The following is an 18,946-nucleotide window of genomic DNA, read 5'->3' as shown; positions in this document are numbered from 1 at the left end:
TCGCAAGAAGGATCACTAGCGCCCTCTACCACCAGGAGGCGGGAGTCATTTAATGACTCATATTTGACACACGCAGCTACGGTATATTAATAAATCATAGCTGCTTACTGTTCTTTTTAGCATATTCAATAGCTTGGACCTTAAATCCTACTGAATAGCTCTTAATCTTCTTCCCTTTATGCGATTTCAAATGATTGAAATCAGCCTCCTCCATTTTGAAAATGATGACAGGTGAAGTGTCACTCGTGACGTGACGTGTTTGACCCTGCGGAAATTCTACGCATATGCTAATTATTTTGCGAAAAGAGTTTGACCCAGCGTTAATCCTGAGCCGGCGGTAATGCTAAGCATGCGCTAATTATTTTGCAAAACAAGTTTGACCCGGCAGTAATTTTAGGCAGGCGCATACTATATACCTGGCGGCAATTCAAGGAAATACGGTAACCTCGATTAGTGAAATAATGGATGGGGGTCCAACTTATATCCAAGTGCATGTAAGAGAATTGGAAAACGGTGCTGATATCATGGTTGGTATTTGGTACATTACAAGCCAGGGTGATATCAATATATTTTTTTGTTTGGGTGATTATCAACTCTGCACTATTCCAGCATTGTTGTCTGATCTTCCTCAGGATATTTCAGTGCTTTACTCAAACTGTGTCTCACCTCTTCACGCAGGTATTCTCACCCCCAGTGACGAGTTCCTATACTGGGCGGACGTCTGCGAATCTGCCAAGAAGGCCGATTTGAAAGAAAGGGCTTCATATTTCACGGAGCAGTTTAATCTGATAGAGAAGGTATGCACACAAAACACAAACCGGTGGTTTTACTGTCAGCTGCCAATTTGTCGCCATCTGGTGGCCAACAAAAATAAGTCAAGTCAGCGGCCATTAATTCTACACCAATGTGAGGATGTGCACAGCAGACCCGACCCAAACAACCTTCCCTAGTCATGGTTCAGGAAAAAACATTCGATCCGCACAAAAATTCAACTAACATTATCACACATTACAACTTGCATTGTGGATTTTATAAAACATGTCCAATCAGCATAACAAAATTAAAATCTTTTAAATCCATTACAAGGGATGATGGGGGTAAAATGAAAAACTCTCTCTACGGTTATTCATGTTTAGTGCATTTTAGCTGCTTGATATTTCTGTTTGATTACAAAACTTTAAGCTTGCAGTGATTTAATATCGTTGCATGGCTGCAGTCTACATCAGTATTTATCAGGGGTGTCCCAATCCGATATTGATATCAATAATTTGGATGATATCAACATGTCTCAAAATCTCTGATATATTTCTTGGAGCAGTTTAATCTGATAGAGAAGGTATGCACATAAAACACATACGTGTCGTTTGAAGTAAAACAGGTGGTTTTACTGTCTGCTGCTAATTTGTCGCCATCTGGTGGCCAACGAAAATAAGTCAAGTCAGCGGCCATTAAATATACACCAATGTGAGGATGTGCACAATAGACCCGATCCAAACAACCTTCCCTAGTCATGATGCAGGAAAAATTATTCAAACATTGTCACATAACACAACCAGCTTTGTGGGTATTCTTAAAAAATGTCCAATCAGCATTAAAAAAAAATCTAAATTACTTTAATTTATATCCATTACAAGGGATGATGGGGAAAATGAAAAACTGTCTCCACACTTATCCATGTTCGGTGCATTTTAGCTGCTTGATATTTCTGATTGATTACAAAAATAAATAATCTGAAGGCTTAGTGGCCACATATGTGGACATCACCTTTTATTGGGGTCTTATGCCCACTTATGTGGACACTTATACTGCCATCTGGTGGTGTCAGAAGAGTATAACGTACAATGGAATTTGGAAAAAAAGTATAAAAATTAGCATGTCACTAAACATGAAGTACACGTTTGTGTACTAAGTACATCATATCAAAATATGATTCTTAGTTTTTAATCCAATTAGGGTCCAATAAGCCCAAATAGCAAAGAGAAATTAAAAAAAGCATGTAAACAAAGAGCTTGGGCCTTAAGAGGTTTTAAGCTATCAGTGATTTAATATTGCTGCACGGTTGCAGTCTAGGTCAGTATGTATCAGGGGTGTCCCGATCCAATATTGATATCAAGTATTGGTCTGATATCTGCAAAAAAAAAGAAGAATTGGATGATATCAACTTGCCTCAAAGTCTCTGATGTATTTCACGGAGCAGTTTAATCTGATAGAGAGGGTATGCACATAAAACACAAACGTGTCGGTTTGAAGTAAACCCGGTGGTTCTCAAACAGTTTTCACCAAGTAGCACCTCAGAAAACACTTGACCAGCATTACAATACAGTAGCGTAGTAAGCCTAAGTATGAATTAAAACAAGGCTGTGGTTTTATTTAGTATAATTTTAAATTTTTGAACACTGTTTGAACAGTAACACTGTGTTTGAATATTTCATTACATGATTCTTTGGCGTACCAACGTAAACAGTAATAATTGGTCATTAGAACTCTCGCCCACTGTGGAAACTTGTGGTTCGTCTTCCGGCTAGGAGTACTGCGGTCTGGACGGCCTGTCCATGTCTGACGTTCTGGACCTGGTGGAGCAGAGCCGGGACGCCCTGGATGGCGTCTGGCGCCAGCTCGATTACAAGCCTTATCCAGAGACGCGCATGGTCCGACTCATGGATGTTATCGGTGAGTCTTTTGAAGCGCAACCAGCACAGCATTTTTATATATGGCCCAATCCAACACACGGTGCATATAAAAGCAACATAAAAAGTCAACACACAACCTGCTCACTGGACTTTTTGAATATTGATAGAAATGTCCAAGCACCACACATAATTCAAAATTACTTCTATTTAAAGGCCTACTGAAATGAGATGTTCTTATTTAAACGGGGACAGCAGGTCCATTCTATGTGTCATACTTGATCATTTTACGATATTGCCATATTTTTGCTGAAAGGATTTAGTAGAGAACATCGACGATAAAGTTCGCAACTTTTGGCCGCTAATAAAAAAGCCTTGCCTGTACCGGAAGTAGCAGACGATGTGCGTGTGACATCACGGGTTGTGGAGCTCCTCACATCTGAACATTGTTTACAATCATGGCCACCAGCAGCGAGAGCGATTCGGACTGAGAAAGCGACAATTTCCCCATTATTTTGAGCGATGATGAACAATTCGTGGATGAGGAAAGTGAGAGTGAAGGACTAGAAAAAAAAAAAGAGTATACAGGGGAGTGATTCAGATGTTATTAGACAAATTTACTAGGATAATTCTGGAAAATCCCTTACCTGCTTATTTGGTTACTAGTTTTTTAGTGAGATTATATGGTCGTACCTGTACAACCTGAAGTCCTGCCCCGCACCTTTCTTCAGCACCAGTCGACGGGTGGTGGCGATGCCCATCTCTGCCCTTCGCAAGGGACTCTCTTCGAAACATGATCTTTCGAAATGATCGCTGCATAATACTCTGTACTTTGTGTGTGTGGTCCAATCCAACCATGTTCTTTTGACCGCTCTGTTCCATAGTAAAGCTTCACCGTGATCTTTCGGGAATGTAAACAATGAAACACCGGCTATGTTTGTTTTGCTAAAGGCGGCCGCAATACACCGCTTCCCACCTACAGCTTTCTTCTTTGATGTCTCCATTATTCATTGAACAAATTACAAAAGATTCAGCAACACAGATGTCCATAATACTGTGGAATTATGCGATGAAAAGAGAGGACTTATAGCTGGGAACGGTGCTGGAACAAAATGTCCTCTACAATGTGTGACGTCACGTGCACGTGTCATCATACCGCGACGTTTTAGCAGGATACAAAATGTAAAATTGCAATTTAGTAAACTAAACCGATCGTATTGGCATGTGTTGCAATGTTAATATTTCATCATTGATGTATAAACTATTAGACTGCGTGGTCGTTAGTCGTGGGTTTCAGTAGGCCTTTAAGTCCCCTGCAATGCATGATGGGAAACATAAAACAGTTATCCATGTTTGTTGCATTTTAGCTGCTTGATAATTTGATTGCAAAACTTTAATGAGCTGCCAATGTTCTTTATTTCCAAGGTGGAGCCCTCGGCCGTTACGTCCAAAAGAAGCTGAGTGATGTCAAAATCTTCGAGCGGCCGTTTGTGTCCGTGAAGGAGAACTTGAAGATGGCCGTTACTATCTGCCAGCAGTGGGTGGCAGCTTGTGAACATCTGAGCGGACAGGTATGAGAGGACATCGATGACATCATATTTCAGCTCAATAACCTTTTGACTGACGTGGTCAGGTGTGGAAGAGACACGCTCCTCACGCCTGGAAGGGAAACAAACACTGCCCACAGACGTTGCACTGCCTGGGCAAGCGACTGGAGGAGGTGAGACGTCTGTTTACATGATGAGGAATGTACTTCATCTGGAGAAGTGCAGTTGGCTTCACCTCACAGGAGGTGGAGTTTTAACCTCAACCGCAATTACAGGAAGTGGAAGTCAAGTCATTGCAAAGTTATTTATAGCCGAGTAACAAGAATATTTTGTCACCGTTAACAAATGTTTGGTAAAAAAAACAAAACTGAAAAAAATAGAAAATTAAACACAAATTCCACAAATTTTTAAGGATTTTTTCATAATCAAAATAACAATAATCATTGTGTGGCTGTCCAAACATTCTCACATATAAGATTCTACACCAAAAATAATATATCTATTATTATTATTATGATTGTTATTATTATTATTATTATTATTATTATTATTATTATTATTGTGTGAATGTCCAAACATTCACACATATAAGATTTTATACCAAAAAATAATATATTTATTTCTGTTATTATTAATAATATTATATAATTGTGTGAATGTCCAAACATTCTCACATACAAGATTCTACACCACAAAATCATCTATTTATTATTATTATTATTAGTATTATTATTAATATTATTATCATCTTTATTATTATTTTTATTATTATTATTATTATTATTATTATTATTAGTGTGTGCATGTCCAATCATTCTCACTAATAAGATTCGGCACCCAAAAATCATCTATTTATTATTAGTATTATTATTGTATGAATGTACAAATATTCTCACATATAAAATTCTTCACCAAAAATAATATATTCATTTATTATTATTATTATTACTATTACTGTTATTATTATTATTATTGTGTGAATGTCCAAACATTCACACATATACGATTCTACATTTCTACACTGCAAAATAATCTATTTATTATTATTATTATTATTATTATTATTTTGTCAATGTTCAAACATTCTCACATATAAGATGTTATACACAAAAATAATGTATTTATTATTATTATTATTATTATTATTATTATATAATTGTATGAATGTCCAAACATTCTCGCATATAAGATTCAACACAACAAAATAATCTATTTATTATTATTGGTAGTAGTAGTAGTATTATTGTGTGAATGTCCAAGCATTCTCACATACAAGATTCGACACCACAAAATCATCTATTTATCATTATTATTATTACTGTTTGTATTATTATTAGTGTGTGCAATGCCAAACACTCTCATATGTAAGATTTGGCACCCAAAAATCATCTATTATATTATTATTATTATTAATATGTGAATGTACAAATATTTTCACATATAAGATTATACATCACAAAATCATCTATTTATTACTGTCATCATTATTATTTTTATCATTATTATTATTATTATTATTATTATTATCATTATTATTATTGTGTGAATGTCCAAGCATGCTCACATATAAGATTTTACATTTAAAAAATAATTTATTATTATTATTATTATTATTGTTATTATTATTATTATTATTATTATTATTATTATTATTATTATTATTATTATTGTGTGTATGTCCAAACATTCTCACAAATAAGATTCTACACCAAAAATCCTTTATTTATTATTATACCCCCCAAAACTTTGGCGCACTTCACAGTCCACAGTTTTCATCCGATCAGTATCAAAATGTTCAGCTCGACCAGGAATCATGAGCCCCCCCAAAAGTAACAGTATCAATTATTTTTTATTTTTGTATTTACAAAATTAGCTAAAATTCTAACGCCAAATAAAGATTTCCATGGTGCGGCCATTAACCTCGGAAGTGGGAAATCAGAGATGGGAATGAAGTCGGTTCCAGTTACAAGGTGGGAATACAAGATGGCCACGTCTACGAAAGCTATTCTTGCGCTCGTCTTGTCTGAATACGAGCAACTTATGGGAAAGTACGCACTCCTTCAAACACGGTGGATGAAGAACAACAACAGATGCTATTGCTAGCAATGTAGAACCAATAAAACAGGGTAAAAAACAAAAAAACGTGCACTACGGTGATTTAAACCATATGTAAACATACACGGCTTATTTAGTGAGACAAAAATAGTCTGAAGTGCTAATAACGGATATTGCAGACGCCTCTGTTATTGTTTACACTCAAAGGAGCCATCTTTGAAGCCAACAATCCGGATGGTTCTTTTCCTCTTTGGTGCGGAGGACACGATGTCCACAGTTTCCAAAAAAAGAAAAAAGAAATTGAAACGTGGACTCGTCAGACCACAGAACTCTTTTGCACTTTGCATCAGTTCATCTTAGATGAGCTCGGGTTCAGCCAAGCCGGGGGCGTTTCTGGGTGTTGTTGATAAATGGCTTTGGCTTTGCATAGTAGAGTTTTAACTTGCACTTACAGATGTAGCGACCAACTATGGTTATGGTGGTTTTCCCATGAAGAAATCCGACCTCCAGCTGAAATTTCCGACTCGGAACTTGGAAATTCCGACTTCCCAGCATAAATGGAATGTACCAATAGTTTTATACCCATGCAATTAGCGAAAATGCTAACACTTAGCATGCTAGCAAGATCGCAACCGACACTGTAAATGCTTTTAGTTTTAATTGTCAGTGAAAAATATTTGCCTTTTATGAATGTAACTTGTACATAAGGGTTAGTTGTAATAATCCATCCATACATTTCTACCGCTTATTCCTTTTGGGGTCGCGGGGGGCACTGGAGCCTATCACAGCTACAATCGGGCAGAAGGCGGTGTACACCCTGGACAAGCCGCCACCTCATCGCAGGGCCAACACAGATAGACGGACAACATTCACACTTAAATACACACACTAGGTCCAATTTAGTGTTGCCAATCAACCTATCCCCAGGTGCATGTCTTTGGAAGTGGGAGGGGCCTATCCCCAGGTGCATGTCTTTGGAAGTGGGAGGGGCCTATCCCCAGGCGCATGTCTTTTGAGGTGGGAGGGGCCTATCCCCAGGTGCATGTCTTTGGAAGTGGGAGGGTCCTATCCCCAGGTGCATGTCTTTGGAGGTGGGAGGGGCCTATCCCCAGGTGCATGTCTTTGGAAGTGGGAGGGGCCTATCCCCAGGTGCATGTCTTTGGAGGTGGGTTGGGCCTATCCCCAGGTGCATGTCTTTGGAAGTGGGAGGGGCCTATCCCCAGGTGCATGTCTTTGGAAGTGGGAGGGGCCTATCCCCAGGTGCATGTCTTTGGAAGTGGGAGGGGCCTATCCCCAGGTGCATGTCTTTGGAAGTGGGAGGGGCCTATCCCCAGGTGCATGTCTTTGGAAGTGGGAGGGGCCTATCCCCAGGCGCATGTCTTTTGAGGTGGGAGGGGCCTATCCCCAGGTGCATGTCTTTGGAAGTGGGAGGGTCCTATCCCCAGGTGCATGTCTTTGGAGGTGGGAGGGGCCTATCCCCAGGTGCATGTCTTTGGAAGTGGGAGGGGCCTATCCCCAGGTGCATGTCTTTGGAGGTGGGTTGGGCCTATCCCCAGGTGCATGTCTTTGGAAGTGGGAGGGGCCTATCCCCAGGTGCAAGACTTTGGAAGTGGGAGGGGCCTAACCCCAGGTGCATGTCTTTGGAAGTGGGAGGGGCCTATCCCCAGGTGCATGTCTTTGGAGGTGGGTTGGGCCTATCCACAGGTGTTGTCTTTGGAAGTGGGAGGGGCCTATCCCCAGGTGCATATCTTTGGAAGTGGGAGGGGCCTATCCCCAGATGCATGTCATTGGAAGTGGGAGGGGCCTATCCCCAGGTGCATGTCTTTGGAAGTGGGAGGGGCCTATCCCCAGGTGCATGTCTTTGGAAGTGGCAGGGGCCTAACCCCAGGTGCATGTCTTTGGAAGTGGGAGGGGTCTATCCCCAGGTGCAAGTTTTTGGAGGTGGGTTGGGCCTAACCCCAGGTGCATGTCTTTGTAAGTGGGAGGGGCCTATCCCCAGGTGCATGTCTTTGTAAGTGGGAGGGGCCTAACCCCAGGTGCATGTCTTTGGAAGTGGGAAGGGCCTATCCCCAGGTGCATTTCTTTGGAGGTGGGAGGGGCGTATCCCCAGGTGCATGTCTTTGGAAGTGGGAGGAAGCCGGAGTACCCGGAGGGAACCCACGCATTCACGGGGAGAACATGCAAACTCCACACAGAAAGATCCCGAGCCCAGGATTGAACTCAGGACTACTCAGGACCTTCGTATTGTGAGGCAGACGCACTAACCCCTCTGCCACCGTGCTGCCTAGTTGTAATAATGTTACTCTTAAAGTACTCTTATTCATTTTAGTTGTAATAATCCATCCATCCATCCATTTTTCTACCGCTTATTCTCTTTGGGGTCGCTGGTGCCTATCTCAGCTACAATCGGGCGGAAGGCGTGGTACACCCTGGACAAGTCGCCACCTCATCGCAGAGTTGTAATAATATTACTCCTAAAAACTGCATACAAAACACCAAAATTATCAACTAAAACTTCCAGGAATTTCCAGTACATTCAAATTTGATTTGCTATTCTACTTCCTGTAAGCTCTATTCAAATTTGATTCAAATCCATGGACATTCTTAATTCATTCTAGAATTGTTCACTATCCATCCGTACATGCGTAATGTTTTTGTGTGTACTCACCAGGTGTTGTCGCTGCGTATTTTCCACGAGAAGTTACTGCGTTTGTTACCAGGAGGAAAGCAGCAGGCTCTGTCTTCCGATTGTGTCTTTGAACCTTTCTCCGGCCTCAGCCCTCTCCAATACAACCCCTACACTGAGGTGAGCTGTGGACCTTTTATGTTCATCTGCAGTGGGTTAGAGCAGGGGTGTCCAAAGTGTGGCTCGGAGGGACAGTTTTTAAAGGTCTGCGGCACATTCTACAAATACTCTTAAGAAAAAAACATTAAAAAGTACAAAACCCAAAAGCAGTGAAGTTGGCACATTGTGTAAATGGTAAATAAAAAAAATAGACTGCAAAGACAAGATATTTCATGTTCACACTTTTTGCAAATAATCATTCATTTAAAATATAATGGCAGCAACACGTTGCGAAAAAGTTGTTAGAGAGGCATTTTTACCATTGTATTACGTGGCTTTTCCTTTTAACAACACCCAGTAAAGGTTTGGGAACTGAGGAGACACAATTTGGAAGTGGAATTATTTCCCATTCTTGCTTGATGTACAGCTTAAGTTGTTCAACAGTGTCCCTTCTCATATTTTAGCCTTCATATTTTCAATGGGAGACAGGTCTGGACTACAGGCAGGCCAGTCTAGTACCCGCACTCTTTTACTACGAAGCCACGCTGTTGTAACACGTGGCTTGGAATTGCGCTCTAGCGCCCCCCTAGGAATAAAACACAGACACAACTGCTCTTGGGAAGAAAACAGACAAAACTGCTTGTAACTTCAGGTAGGAAGGCTGTAGAGACATGACCTCTATGTAGGTCTCGATTGGACCTACATTTCATTAATTGACATCCTTCAGCAAAAATCAACAGGAAGTTGGCAATTACCCCTTCAAAACAAAAGTTTTGTAAAAAACCGTCACCTTTTTTCCAACATTATCTCCTCTGAGCGCGTTTGTTGTGTCGGCTTCAAACTCGCACAGGAAAGAGATTGAACCCTTCTGATTAAAAGTTGCGCAAAAAGTTTTTCTAACTGCTCTGGTTTTGATTTTACGAGCCTTCAAAGAACTGCTGCGCTGCTGCCGTCTCAAGATGGCCGCTTAAAAGCAGGAAGCACCAGCGTGACCACACAATGCAGAGAAGGTAGGTACTGTGCGGGTAAAGATATGTTGACTGGGTAAAAGAAGGAGGCACCAGTTTGACTCCAGGACACAGAGAAGGTAGGTAATGTGCAGGTAAAGATATGTTGAATGGGTAAAGGCAGGAAACACCAGCAAAAGTCGGTCCCGTCCATCACTGCTTACAGCTTTTATTCCTATTCCTTTTGTAAAAGTAGAAGATGTTCCTGCCTAAATGTGTGTTGTCCTTCCAGCCCCTCTGGAGGGCAGCGGTGGCTCAGTTTGAGCGCATGATGGCTCCGTCAGAGCGGGAGGTGGCAGGCCGACTGAAGAGCTACATAGCAGACGTGCAAGACAACCCTCAGCAGGTACTGCAACACATCAACACAATGTTGACCTTTGTTTACCTGCTTTTGTCACTTCCTAGTTGCAGCAGGACACAATGTTGACCTTTGCTTACCTGCTTTTGTCACTTCCTAGTTGCTGCAGGACACAATGTTGACCTTTGCTTACCTGCTTTTGTCACTTCCTAGTTGCTGCAGGACACAATGTTGACCTTTGCTGACCTGCTTTTGTCACCTCCTAGTTGCTGCAGGACACAATGTTGACCTTTGCTTACCTGCTTTTGTTACCTCCTAGTTGCTGCAGGACACAAAGTTGACCTTTTGCTTACCTGCTTTTGTCACCTCCTAGTTGCAGCAGGACACAATGTTGACCTTTGCTTACCTGCTTTTGTTACCTCCTAGTTGCAGCAGGACACAATGTTGACCTTTGTTTACCTGCTTTTGTTACCTCCTAGTTGCTGCAGGACACAATGTTGACCTTTGGTTACCTGCTTTTGTCACCTCCTAGTTGCTGCAGGACACAATGTTGACCTTTGCTTACCTGCTTTTGTCACCTCCTAGTTGCAGCAGGACACAATGTTGACCTTTGCTTACCTGCTTTTGTTACCTCCTAGTTGCTGCAGGACACAATGTTGACCTTTGCTTACCTGCTTTTGTTACCTCCTAGTTGCTGCAGGACACAATGTTGACCTTTGCTTACCTGCTTTTGTCACTTCCTAGTTGCTGCAGGACACAATGTTGACCTTTGCTTACCTGCTTTTGTTACCTCCTAGTTGCTGCAGGACACAATGTTGACCTTTGCTTACCTGCTTTTGTTACCTCCTAGTTGCTGCAGGACACAATGTTGACCTTTGCTTACCTGCTTTTGTTACCTCCTAGTTGCTGCAGGACACAAAGTTGACCTTTTGCTTACCTGCTTTTGTTACCTCCTAGTTGCTGCAGGTGTTTCAGAAGCACAAAGAGTTAATCAGGCGCTCCACTGTGAGACATGAGCTGCAGTCAGAGAGGGACACTCTGCTGGCCAGACTACTGGACTACAACAAAGGTATTATTGTGTCTACTTCATGTTGTCACCTCTCCTATATTGTGTCTACTTCATGTTGTCACCTGTCTTTTATTGTGTCAACTAAATGTTGTCATCAGTCTTCTATTGTATCAACTTCATGTTGTCACCTGTCTTATATTGTGTCTACTTCATGTTGTCACCTGTCTTTTATTGTGTCAACTAAATGTTGTCATCAGTCTTCTATTGTATCAACTTCATGTTGTCACCTGTCTTATATTGTGTCTACTTCATGTTGTCACCTGTCTTATATTGTCTACTTCATGTTTTCACCTGTCTTATATTGTGTCTACTTCATGTTGTCACCTGTCTTATATTGTGTCAACTAAATGTTGTCACCAGTCTTTTATTGTATCAACTTCATGTTGTCACCTGTCTTATATTGTGTCTACTTCATGTTGTCACCTGTTTTATATTGTGTCTACTTCATGTTGTCACCTGTCTTTTATTGTGTCAACTAAATGTTGTCATCAGTCTTCTATTGTATCAACTTCATGTTGTCACCTGTCTTATATTAGGTCTACTTCATGTTGTCACCTGTCTTATATTGTCTACTTCATTTTTTCACCTGTCTTATATTGTGTCTACTTCATGTTGTCACCTGTCTTATATTGTGTCAACTAAATGTTGTCACCAGTCTTTTATTGTATCAACTTCATGTTGTCACCTGTCTTATATTGTGTCTACTTCATGTTGTCACCTGTCTTATATTGTGTCTACTTCATGTTGTCACCTGTCTTATATTGTCTACTTCATGTTTTCACCTGTCTTATATTGTGTCTACTTCATGTTGTCACCTGTCTTATATTGTGTCTACTTCATGCTGTCACCTGTCTTATGTTGTGTCTACTTCATGTTGTCACCTGTCTTATATTGTCTACTTCATGTTTTCACCTGTCTTATATTGTGTCTACTTCATGTTGTCACCTGTCTTATATTGTGTCTACTTCATGTTGTCACCTGTCTTATATTGTGTCAACTAAATGTTGTCACCAGTCTTTATTGTATCAACTTCATGTTGTCACCTGTCTTATATTGTGTCTACTTCATGTTGTCACCTGTCTTATATTGTGTCTACTTCATGTTGTCACCTGTCTTATATTGTGTCTACTTCATGTTGTCACCTGTCCTATATTGTGTCTACTTCATGTTGTCACCTGTCCTATATTGTGTCTACGTCATGTTGTCACCTGTTTTATATTGTTTCAACTAAATGTTGTCACCCATCTTTTATTGTATCAACTTCATGTTGTCACCTGTCTTATATTGTGTCTACTTCATGTGGTCACCTGTCTTATATTGTGTCTACTTCATGTTTTCACCTGTCTTATATTGTGTCAACTAAATGTCACCAGTCTTTTATTGTATCAACTTCATGTTGTCACCAGTCTTTTATTGTATCAACTTCATGTTGCCACCTGTCTTATATTGTGTCTACTTCATGTTGTCACCCGTCTTTTATTGTGTCTATTTCATGTTGTCACCTGTCTTATATTGTGTCTACTTCATGTTGTCACCTGTCTTATATTGTGTCTACTTCATGTTGTCACCCGTCTTATATTGTGTCAACTAAACGTTGTCACCCGTCTTTTATTGTATCAACTTCATGCTGTCACCTGTCTTATATTGTGTCTACTTCATGTTGTCACCTGTCTTATATTGTGTCTACTTCATGTTGTCACCTGTCTTTTACACCTCTCATTGCAGGCCTGAAGACAGACTTTGAGAGTCGCTGCCATGGGAGTCCAGGAGAGAAGTCTGGACCACTCGTGAGCAGGAACCTCTCTGACGTGGTCAACAAAATAGTCTGGGTGCAGCACATCATTCATAAGGTAACCTAAAAACAGTGAAAATGTTGGGAAAAAAATTGAAAAAAACCCTCTACGTTTTCAAACAAATAAATAATAATAATATGCTTCATCATAAGGGTGTCATTTGTATTTGTAACAATTCTTAATTAAAAAAAAAAAATATTGATTAAAAAAATTCAAATTTAATGGTTAAATTTTTTTTTAAATATTTTATTTTTGTCAAAGTGTAGTCAGTATTTGCTGTATTGTATGGACTATAGAACGCAACCACTATATTTTAGAAGCAAACAATATTTTTCCATATATAAGCCGCACCGGACTATAAATCGCAAATATATACGTTGCTAAATGAGTTATTCACACAGAAATATTTATAATATATAATTATGACATAGGACAAGTTACCATCCTTCGAAGATGGCACCAAGTATCAAAATGCACTATTTTTAGCTGCCAACATACAGAATTAGCTAGAAAGCTAGCATAAAACGTACTATGTACCATGAATTGATGAACGTGGACCCCGACTTAAACATGTTGAACAAGTTATTGGGGTTTTACCATTTAGTGGTCAATTGTACGGAATATGTACTGTACTGTGCAATCTAGTAATACAAGTTTCAATCGATCAGAACAAATCAATAAGAGAAGTTAGCATTCTTGGAAAATTGCATCATGTATCAAAAACCATAATTCATCAAAATGTATCATCATGTATCAAAAACCATAATTTATAGGTTAAAACATAGAAAATTAGCTAAAAGCTAGCATAAAACGTTAAATAAGAGGAAATAGCTAAATGTAATGTGTACTGTAGGTGTAAACATACAATGTGTACTGTAGGTGTAAACATACAATGTGTACTGTAGCTGTAAACATACAATGTGTACTGTAGGTGTAAACATACAATGTGTACTGTAGCATTAAACATACAATGTGTACTGTAGCTGTAAACATACAATGTGTACTGTAGCTGTAAACATGCAATGTCAGACATTTTGTTTGACGTGGAATGAACTTCCTGTTTGCTGTCCTGTGCGCTCACCTTCCTCTCCATCAGGTGGAAGACTGTGTCCGCATTTCCGAGGCCTTGCTGTCGGACCTGTCGGGCTTCAAAAGCTACCTGCGTTTCTGCGACGACCTGCTGGAGGTCCTGAGGGCGTACGAGGAGGAGCAGTTTGAGGACTGGTCCAGAGACGTCCTGTCCGGTTTGGCCGATCCAAAGTCGGGACTCAGGTGCGCTAGCTGCCTTCTGAACTGGTGCCGTACGATAATGAGCATCATCTGTCTGGCTTTTAGTCTGCAGGCCAGTGATCGAGTGATGGAACTGGACCATGGCGACGGCCGGCTGAAGATCCATTATTCAGACCGCCTGGTCAGTCTGCTCAGGGAGGTCAGGCAGCTCTCCGCTCTGGGCTTTGCTATTCCTGCCAAGATTCAGCTGGCTGCCAATACTGCAGACAAATTCCACAGGCAGGCCATTGTCCTCAAACAGGTGACATGTTTTATTTATTTGTCAGCGTCTGGTGTTCTCCAGGTAACTTAGTCGTTGCAGGTGGCCAACTTCTACAACACCATCGACCAGCAGATGATCCCCTCTCAGAGGCCAATGATGCTCACTCTGGCTTTGGCCTTTGAGCAAGTCATCAAGGTACTGTGCCTGCTTCTACAGTCCCCATCAAAAGTTTACGTACACCTGTAAAGAACATCATGTCATGGCTGTCTTCAGTTTCCAATCATTTCTACAACTCCTATTTTTTGTGATGTAGTGATTGGAGCACATACTAAAATATTCATGAAGTGTGGTTCTTCAATGAATTTATTATGGCTCTACTGAAAATGTGCTGGGTCAAAAGTGAAGTGAATTATATTTATAAAGCGCTTTTTCCTCAAGGGACTCGAAGCGCTTTACATAGTGAAACCCAATATCTAAGTTACATTTAAACCAGTGTGGGTGGCACTGGGAGCAGGTGGGTAAAGTGTCTTGCCCAAGGACACAATGGCAGTGACTCGGATGGCGGAAACGGGGATCGAACCTGCAACCCTCAAGTTGCTGGCACGGCCACTCTACCAACCGAGCTCTACCGCCCCAAAAGTATACATACAGCAATGTTAATATATGCTTACATGTCCCACCTCCAAAGACATGCACCTGGGGATAGGTTGATTAGCAACACTAAATGGTCCCTAGTGTGTGAATGTGAGTGTGAATGTTGTCTGTCTATCTGTGTTGGCCCTGCAATGAGGTGGCGACTTGTCCAGGGTGTACCCCGCCTTCCGCCCGATTGTAGCTGAAGACATGCACCTGGGGATAGGTTGATTGGCAACACTAAATTGGCCCTAGTGTGTGAATGTGAGTGTGAATGTTGTCTGTCTATCTGTGTTGGCCCTGCAATGAGGTGGCGACTTGTCCAGGGTGTACCCCGCCTTCCGCCCGATTGTAGCTGAAGACATGCACCTGGGGATAGGTTGATTAGCAACACTAAATGGTCCCTAGTGTGTGAATGTGAGTGTGAATGTTGTCTGTCTATCTGTGTTGGCCCTGCAATGAGGTGGCGACTTGTCCAGGGTGTACCCCGCCTTCCGCCCGATTGTAGCTGAGATAGGCGCCAGCGCCCCCCGCGACCCCGAAAGGGAATAAGCGATAGAAAATGGATGGATGGATGGTCCCTTGATGAGTTGTTTGGTAGCCATCCACAAGCTTCTGCTTGAATTTGTGACCACTCTTGACACAATTGGTGCAGTTCAGCTAAATGTGTTTGTGACGGACTCCTGCCGTCGTCGTGCGGGTTCCACGGACCATCAAGGAAGGACTTTGCTGAGCAGGTTTGACTCTTGTTTATTCTTTCAATAACACAGGCTTGTCTGCAGTCGGGACGCTTTTCAGCTCCTTCTCTCCTGCTCGCATTCAGTCGGCCGCGTCTTCGTCGTCTGTGGATCGCTCTCTGTCGCTCTCGATCGTCGTGGGTTCTACTCCTTCTGCCTCGATCTCTCCTCCTTCTTCCCTTTTATACACTGTCAGGAGATGAGTCAACTGTGTGCAGGTGTGCGAGCCACGCACCTGATTTCGCTCGTAGCGTCGCTCCCGGCATTCTCCGCCTCCTTGCCGCCATCTTGGGCAGGGCTCCAGCGTGCCCTGCCCCGCTGCTCGTTCGCCGGCTCCGCCTCTCTACAGTGTTGCTTTTCTGATATGGACTTGTTTCTTCTGCATTGTCCACACCAGGGGTGCCCACACTTCTTCTGCAGGCGAGCTACTTTTCAATCGACCAAGTCGAGGAGATCTACCTCATTCATATGTTTTTATTTATGAAACATACGTTTTTGTTAACATATTAAAGGTTTTTAGTGATAATGCAACACATATAGAGTCCAAGAATATAAGTTGGAATATTACCTGATTCGGATGACTTGCATTGATTGGAATCCGACAGAAGTGCGGATAACGTCGGCATTTTCAAATTAAGTAGAACAAAAGTCCTCCTTTCTGTGCAATACCACATTAAAGTGGTTGGTTTTTGGCAACTTACTTGTCCAGCTTCCATACTCCTTTTTATACACTTTACAAGAAATCCATTAGCTCCGTAGCTTGCTAGCTTGTGCACGCCAGCTTTCTGAGACTCTTATTTTAATTTTCCTGAAGGAACTCTCCTGAAGGAATCAATAAAGTTCTATCTATCTATCTATCTATCTATCTATCTATCTATCTATCTATCTATCTATCTATCCATCCATCCATCCATCCATCCATCCATCCATCCATCCATCCATCCATCCATCCATCCATCCATCCATCCATCCATCCATCCATCCATCCATCCATCCATCCATCCATCCATCCATCCATCCATCCATCCATCCATCCATCCATCCATCCATCCATCCATCCATCCATCCATCCATCCATCCATCCATCCATCCATCCATCCATCCATCCATCCATCCATCCATCCATCCATCCATCCATCCATCCATCCATCCATCCATCCATCCATCCATCCATCCATCCATCCATCCATCCATCCATCCATCCATCCATCCATCCATCCATCCATCCATCCATCCATCCATCCATCCATCCATCCATCCATCCATCCATCCATCCATCCATCCATCCATCCATCCATCCATCCATCCATCCATCCATCCATCCATCCATCCATCCATCCATCCATCCATCCATCCATCCATCCATCCATCCATCCATCCATCCATCCATCCATCCATCCATCCATCCATCCATCCATCCATCCATCCATCCATCCATCCATCCATCCATCCATCCATCCATCCATCCATCCATCCATCCATCCATCCATCCATCCATCCATCCATCCATCCATCCATCCATCCATCCATCCATCCATCCATCCATCCATCCATCCATCCATCCATCCATCCATCCATCCATCCATCCATCCATCCATCCATCCATCCATCCATCCATCCATCCATCCATCCATCCATCCATCCATCCATCCATCCATCCATCCATCCATCCATCCATCCATCCATCCATCCATCCATCCATCCATCCATCCATCCATCCATCCATCCATCCATCCATCCATCCATCCATCCATCCATCCATCCATCCATCCATCCATCCATCCATCCATCCATCCATCCATCCATCCATCCATCCATCCATCCATCCATCCATCCATCCATCCATCCATCCATCCATCCATCCATCCATCCATCCATCCATCCATCCATCCATCCATCCATCCATCCATCCATCCATCCATCCATCCATCCATCCATCCATCCATCCATCCATCCATCCATCCATCCATCCATCCATCCATCCATCCATCCATCCATCCATCCATCCATCCATCCATCCATCCATCCATCCATCCATCCATCCATCCATCCATCCATCCATCCATCCATCCATCCATCCATCCATCCATCCATCCATCCATTTTGTTAGCACAGGCAAGAGGAAGCAGCGCTTTTATTATGAAGATAGGAACTGTGCAGTCGGTCTATAGAGTTTTGACAGCAGGTACGGCGCGAATGTGTTGAAAAAAAGTGTTTCTCGCCTTCCTGTCAATCACTTGCTCTTAACAATGAGCTCGCAGCAGCCAGCGTCATCTCACAAGACCCTCAGGTATCGTGAATGTCAATCAAGTGACGTCTTGGTGAAGATTGATGATCGCTAATTTTTAGGTCTATTTTTTTAAATGCCTGGCTGCCGATCAACTAACACATCCTCCGCGATCGACCGGTAGCTCGCGATCGACATAATGGGCACCCCTGGTCCACACGTCTAAGTCAGGGCTTTGGGAAGACCATTCTCAAACCTTCACTCTAGCCTGATTTAGCCATTCCTTTACCACTTTTGAGGTGTTTTTGGGGTCATTGTCCTGTTGGAACACCCAACTGCGCCCAAGACCCAACCTTCGGGCTGATGTTTTTAGTTTGTCCTGAACAACCATTTGTAGCACGTTGACGTCTAATGCACCCTTTGCCAGGTTTTAAATGGTAAATAAAAACCAGGAAATGCAGGGTTTCCCCTAAATTTATCGCATTCACCTGGCTATAGAGCGCATCGGTATATAAGCCGCACCCACTAAATTAGAAAACAAAAACATACTTTATATTTCAATGAGTTCCCGGCGAGAAGACAAAAGCTGTCTTTGATCCTACCAAGAAGAAGGCTTGTAAAACTTCAAAGTGTAGGATGGGAAGCAACGTGAAGGTGTTCTGTTTCTTTCATCTAT

At 42.0% G+C, this 18,946-nt stretch overlaps 1 protein-coding gene across 1 annotated transcript in view; it reads left to right on the top strand.

The window, feature by feature from the left end:
• Window positions 1–18,946, top strand: part of dync2h1 (dynein cytoplasmic 2 heavy chain 1) — a 256,786-nt gene that overhangs the window by 7,530 nt on the left and 230,310 nt on the right. Inside the window, 11 exon segments of the mRNA XM_061919267.1 lie at window positions 679–797; window positions 2,526–2,670; window positions 4,053–4,198; window positions 4,261–4,347; window positions 8,901–9,035; window positions 10,254–10,367; window positions 11,277–11,388; window positions 13,114–13,238; window positions 14,278–14,453; window positions 14,517–14,712; window positions 14,773–14,868. Coding sequence (XP_061775251.1) covers window positions 679–797; window positions 2,526–2,670; window positions 4,053–4,198; window positions 4,261–4,347; window positions 8,901–9,035; window positions 10,254–10,367; window positions 11,277–11,388; window positions 13,114–13,238; window positions 14,278–14,453; window positions 14,517–14,712; window positions 14,773–14,868 — 1,451 coding nt within the window.

Source organism: Nerophis ophidion, linkage group LG13 (assembly GCF_033978795.1).
Source record: "Nerophis ophidion isolate RoL-2023_Sa linkage group LG13, RoL_Noph_v1.0, whole genome shotgun sequence".
NCBI classification, from domain to species: domain Eukaryota; kingdom Metazoa; phylum Chordata; class Actinopteri; order Syngnathiformes; family Syngnathidae; genus Nerophis; species Nerophis ophidion.
This window is presented reverse-complemented; position numbering and strand designations above follow the sequence as displayed.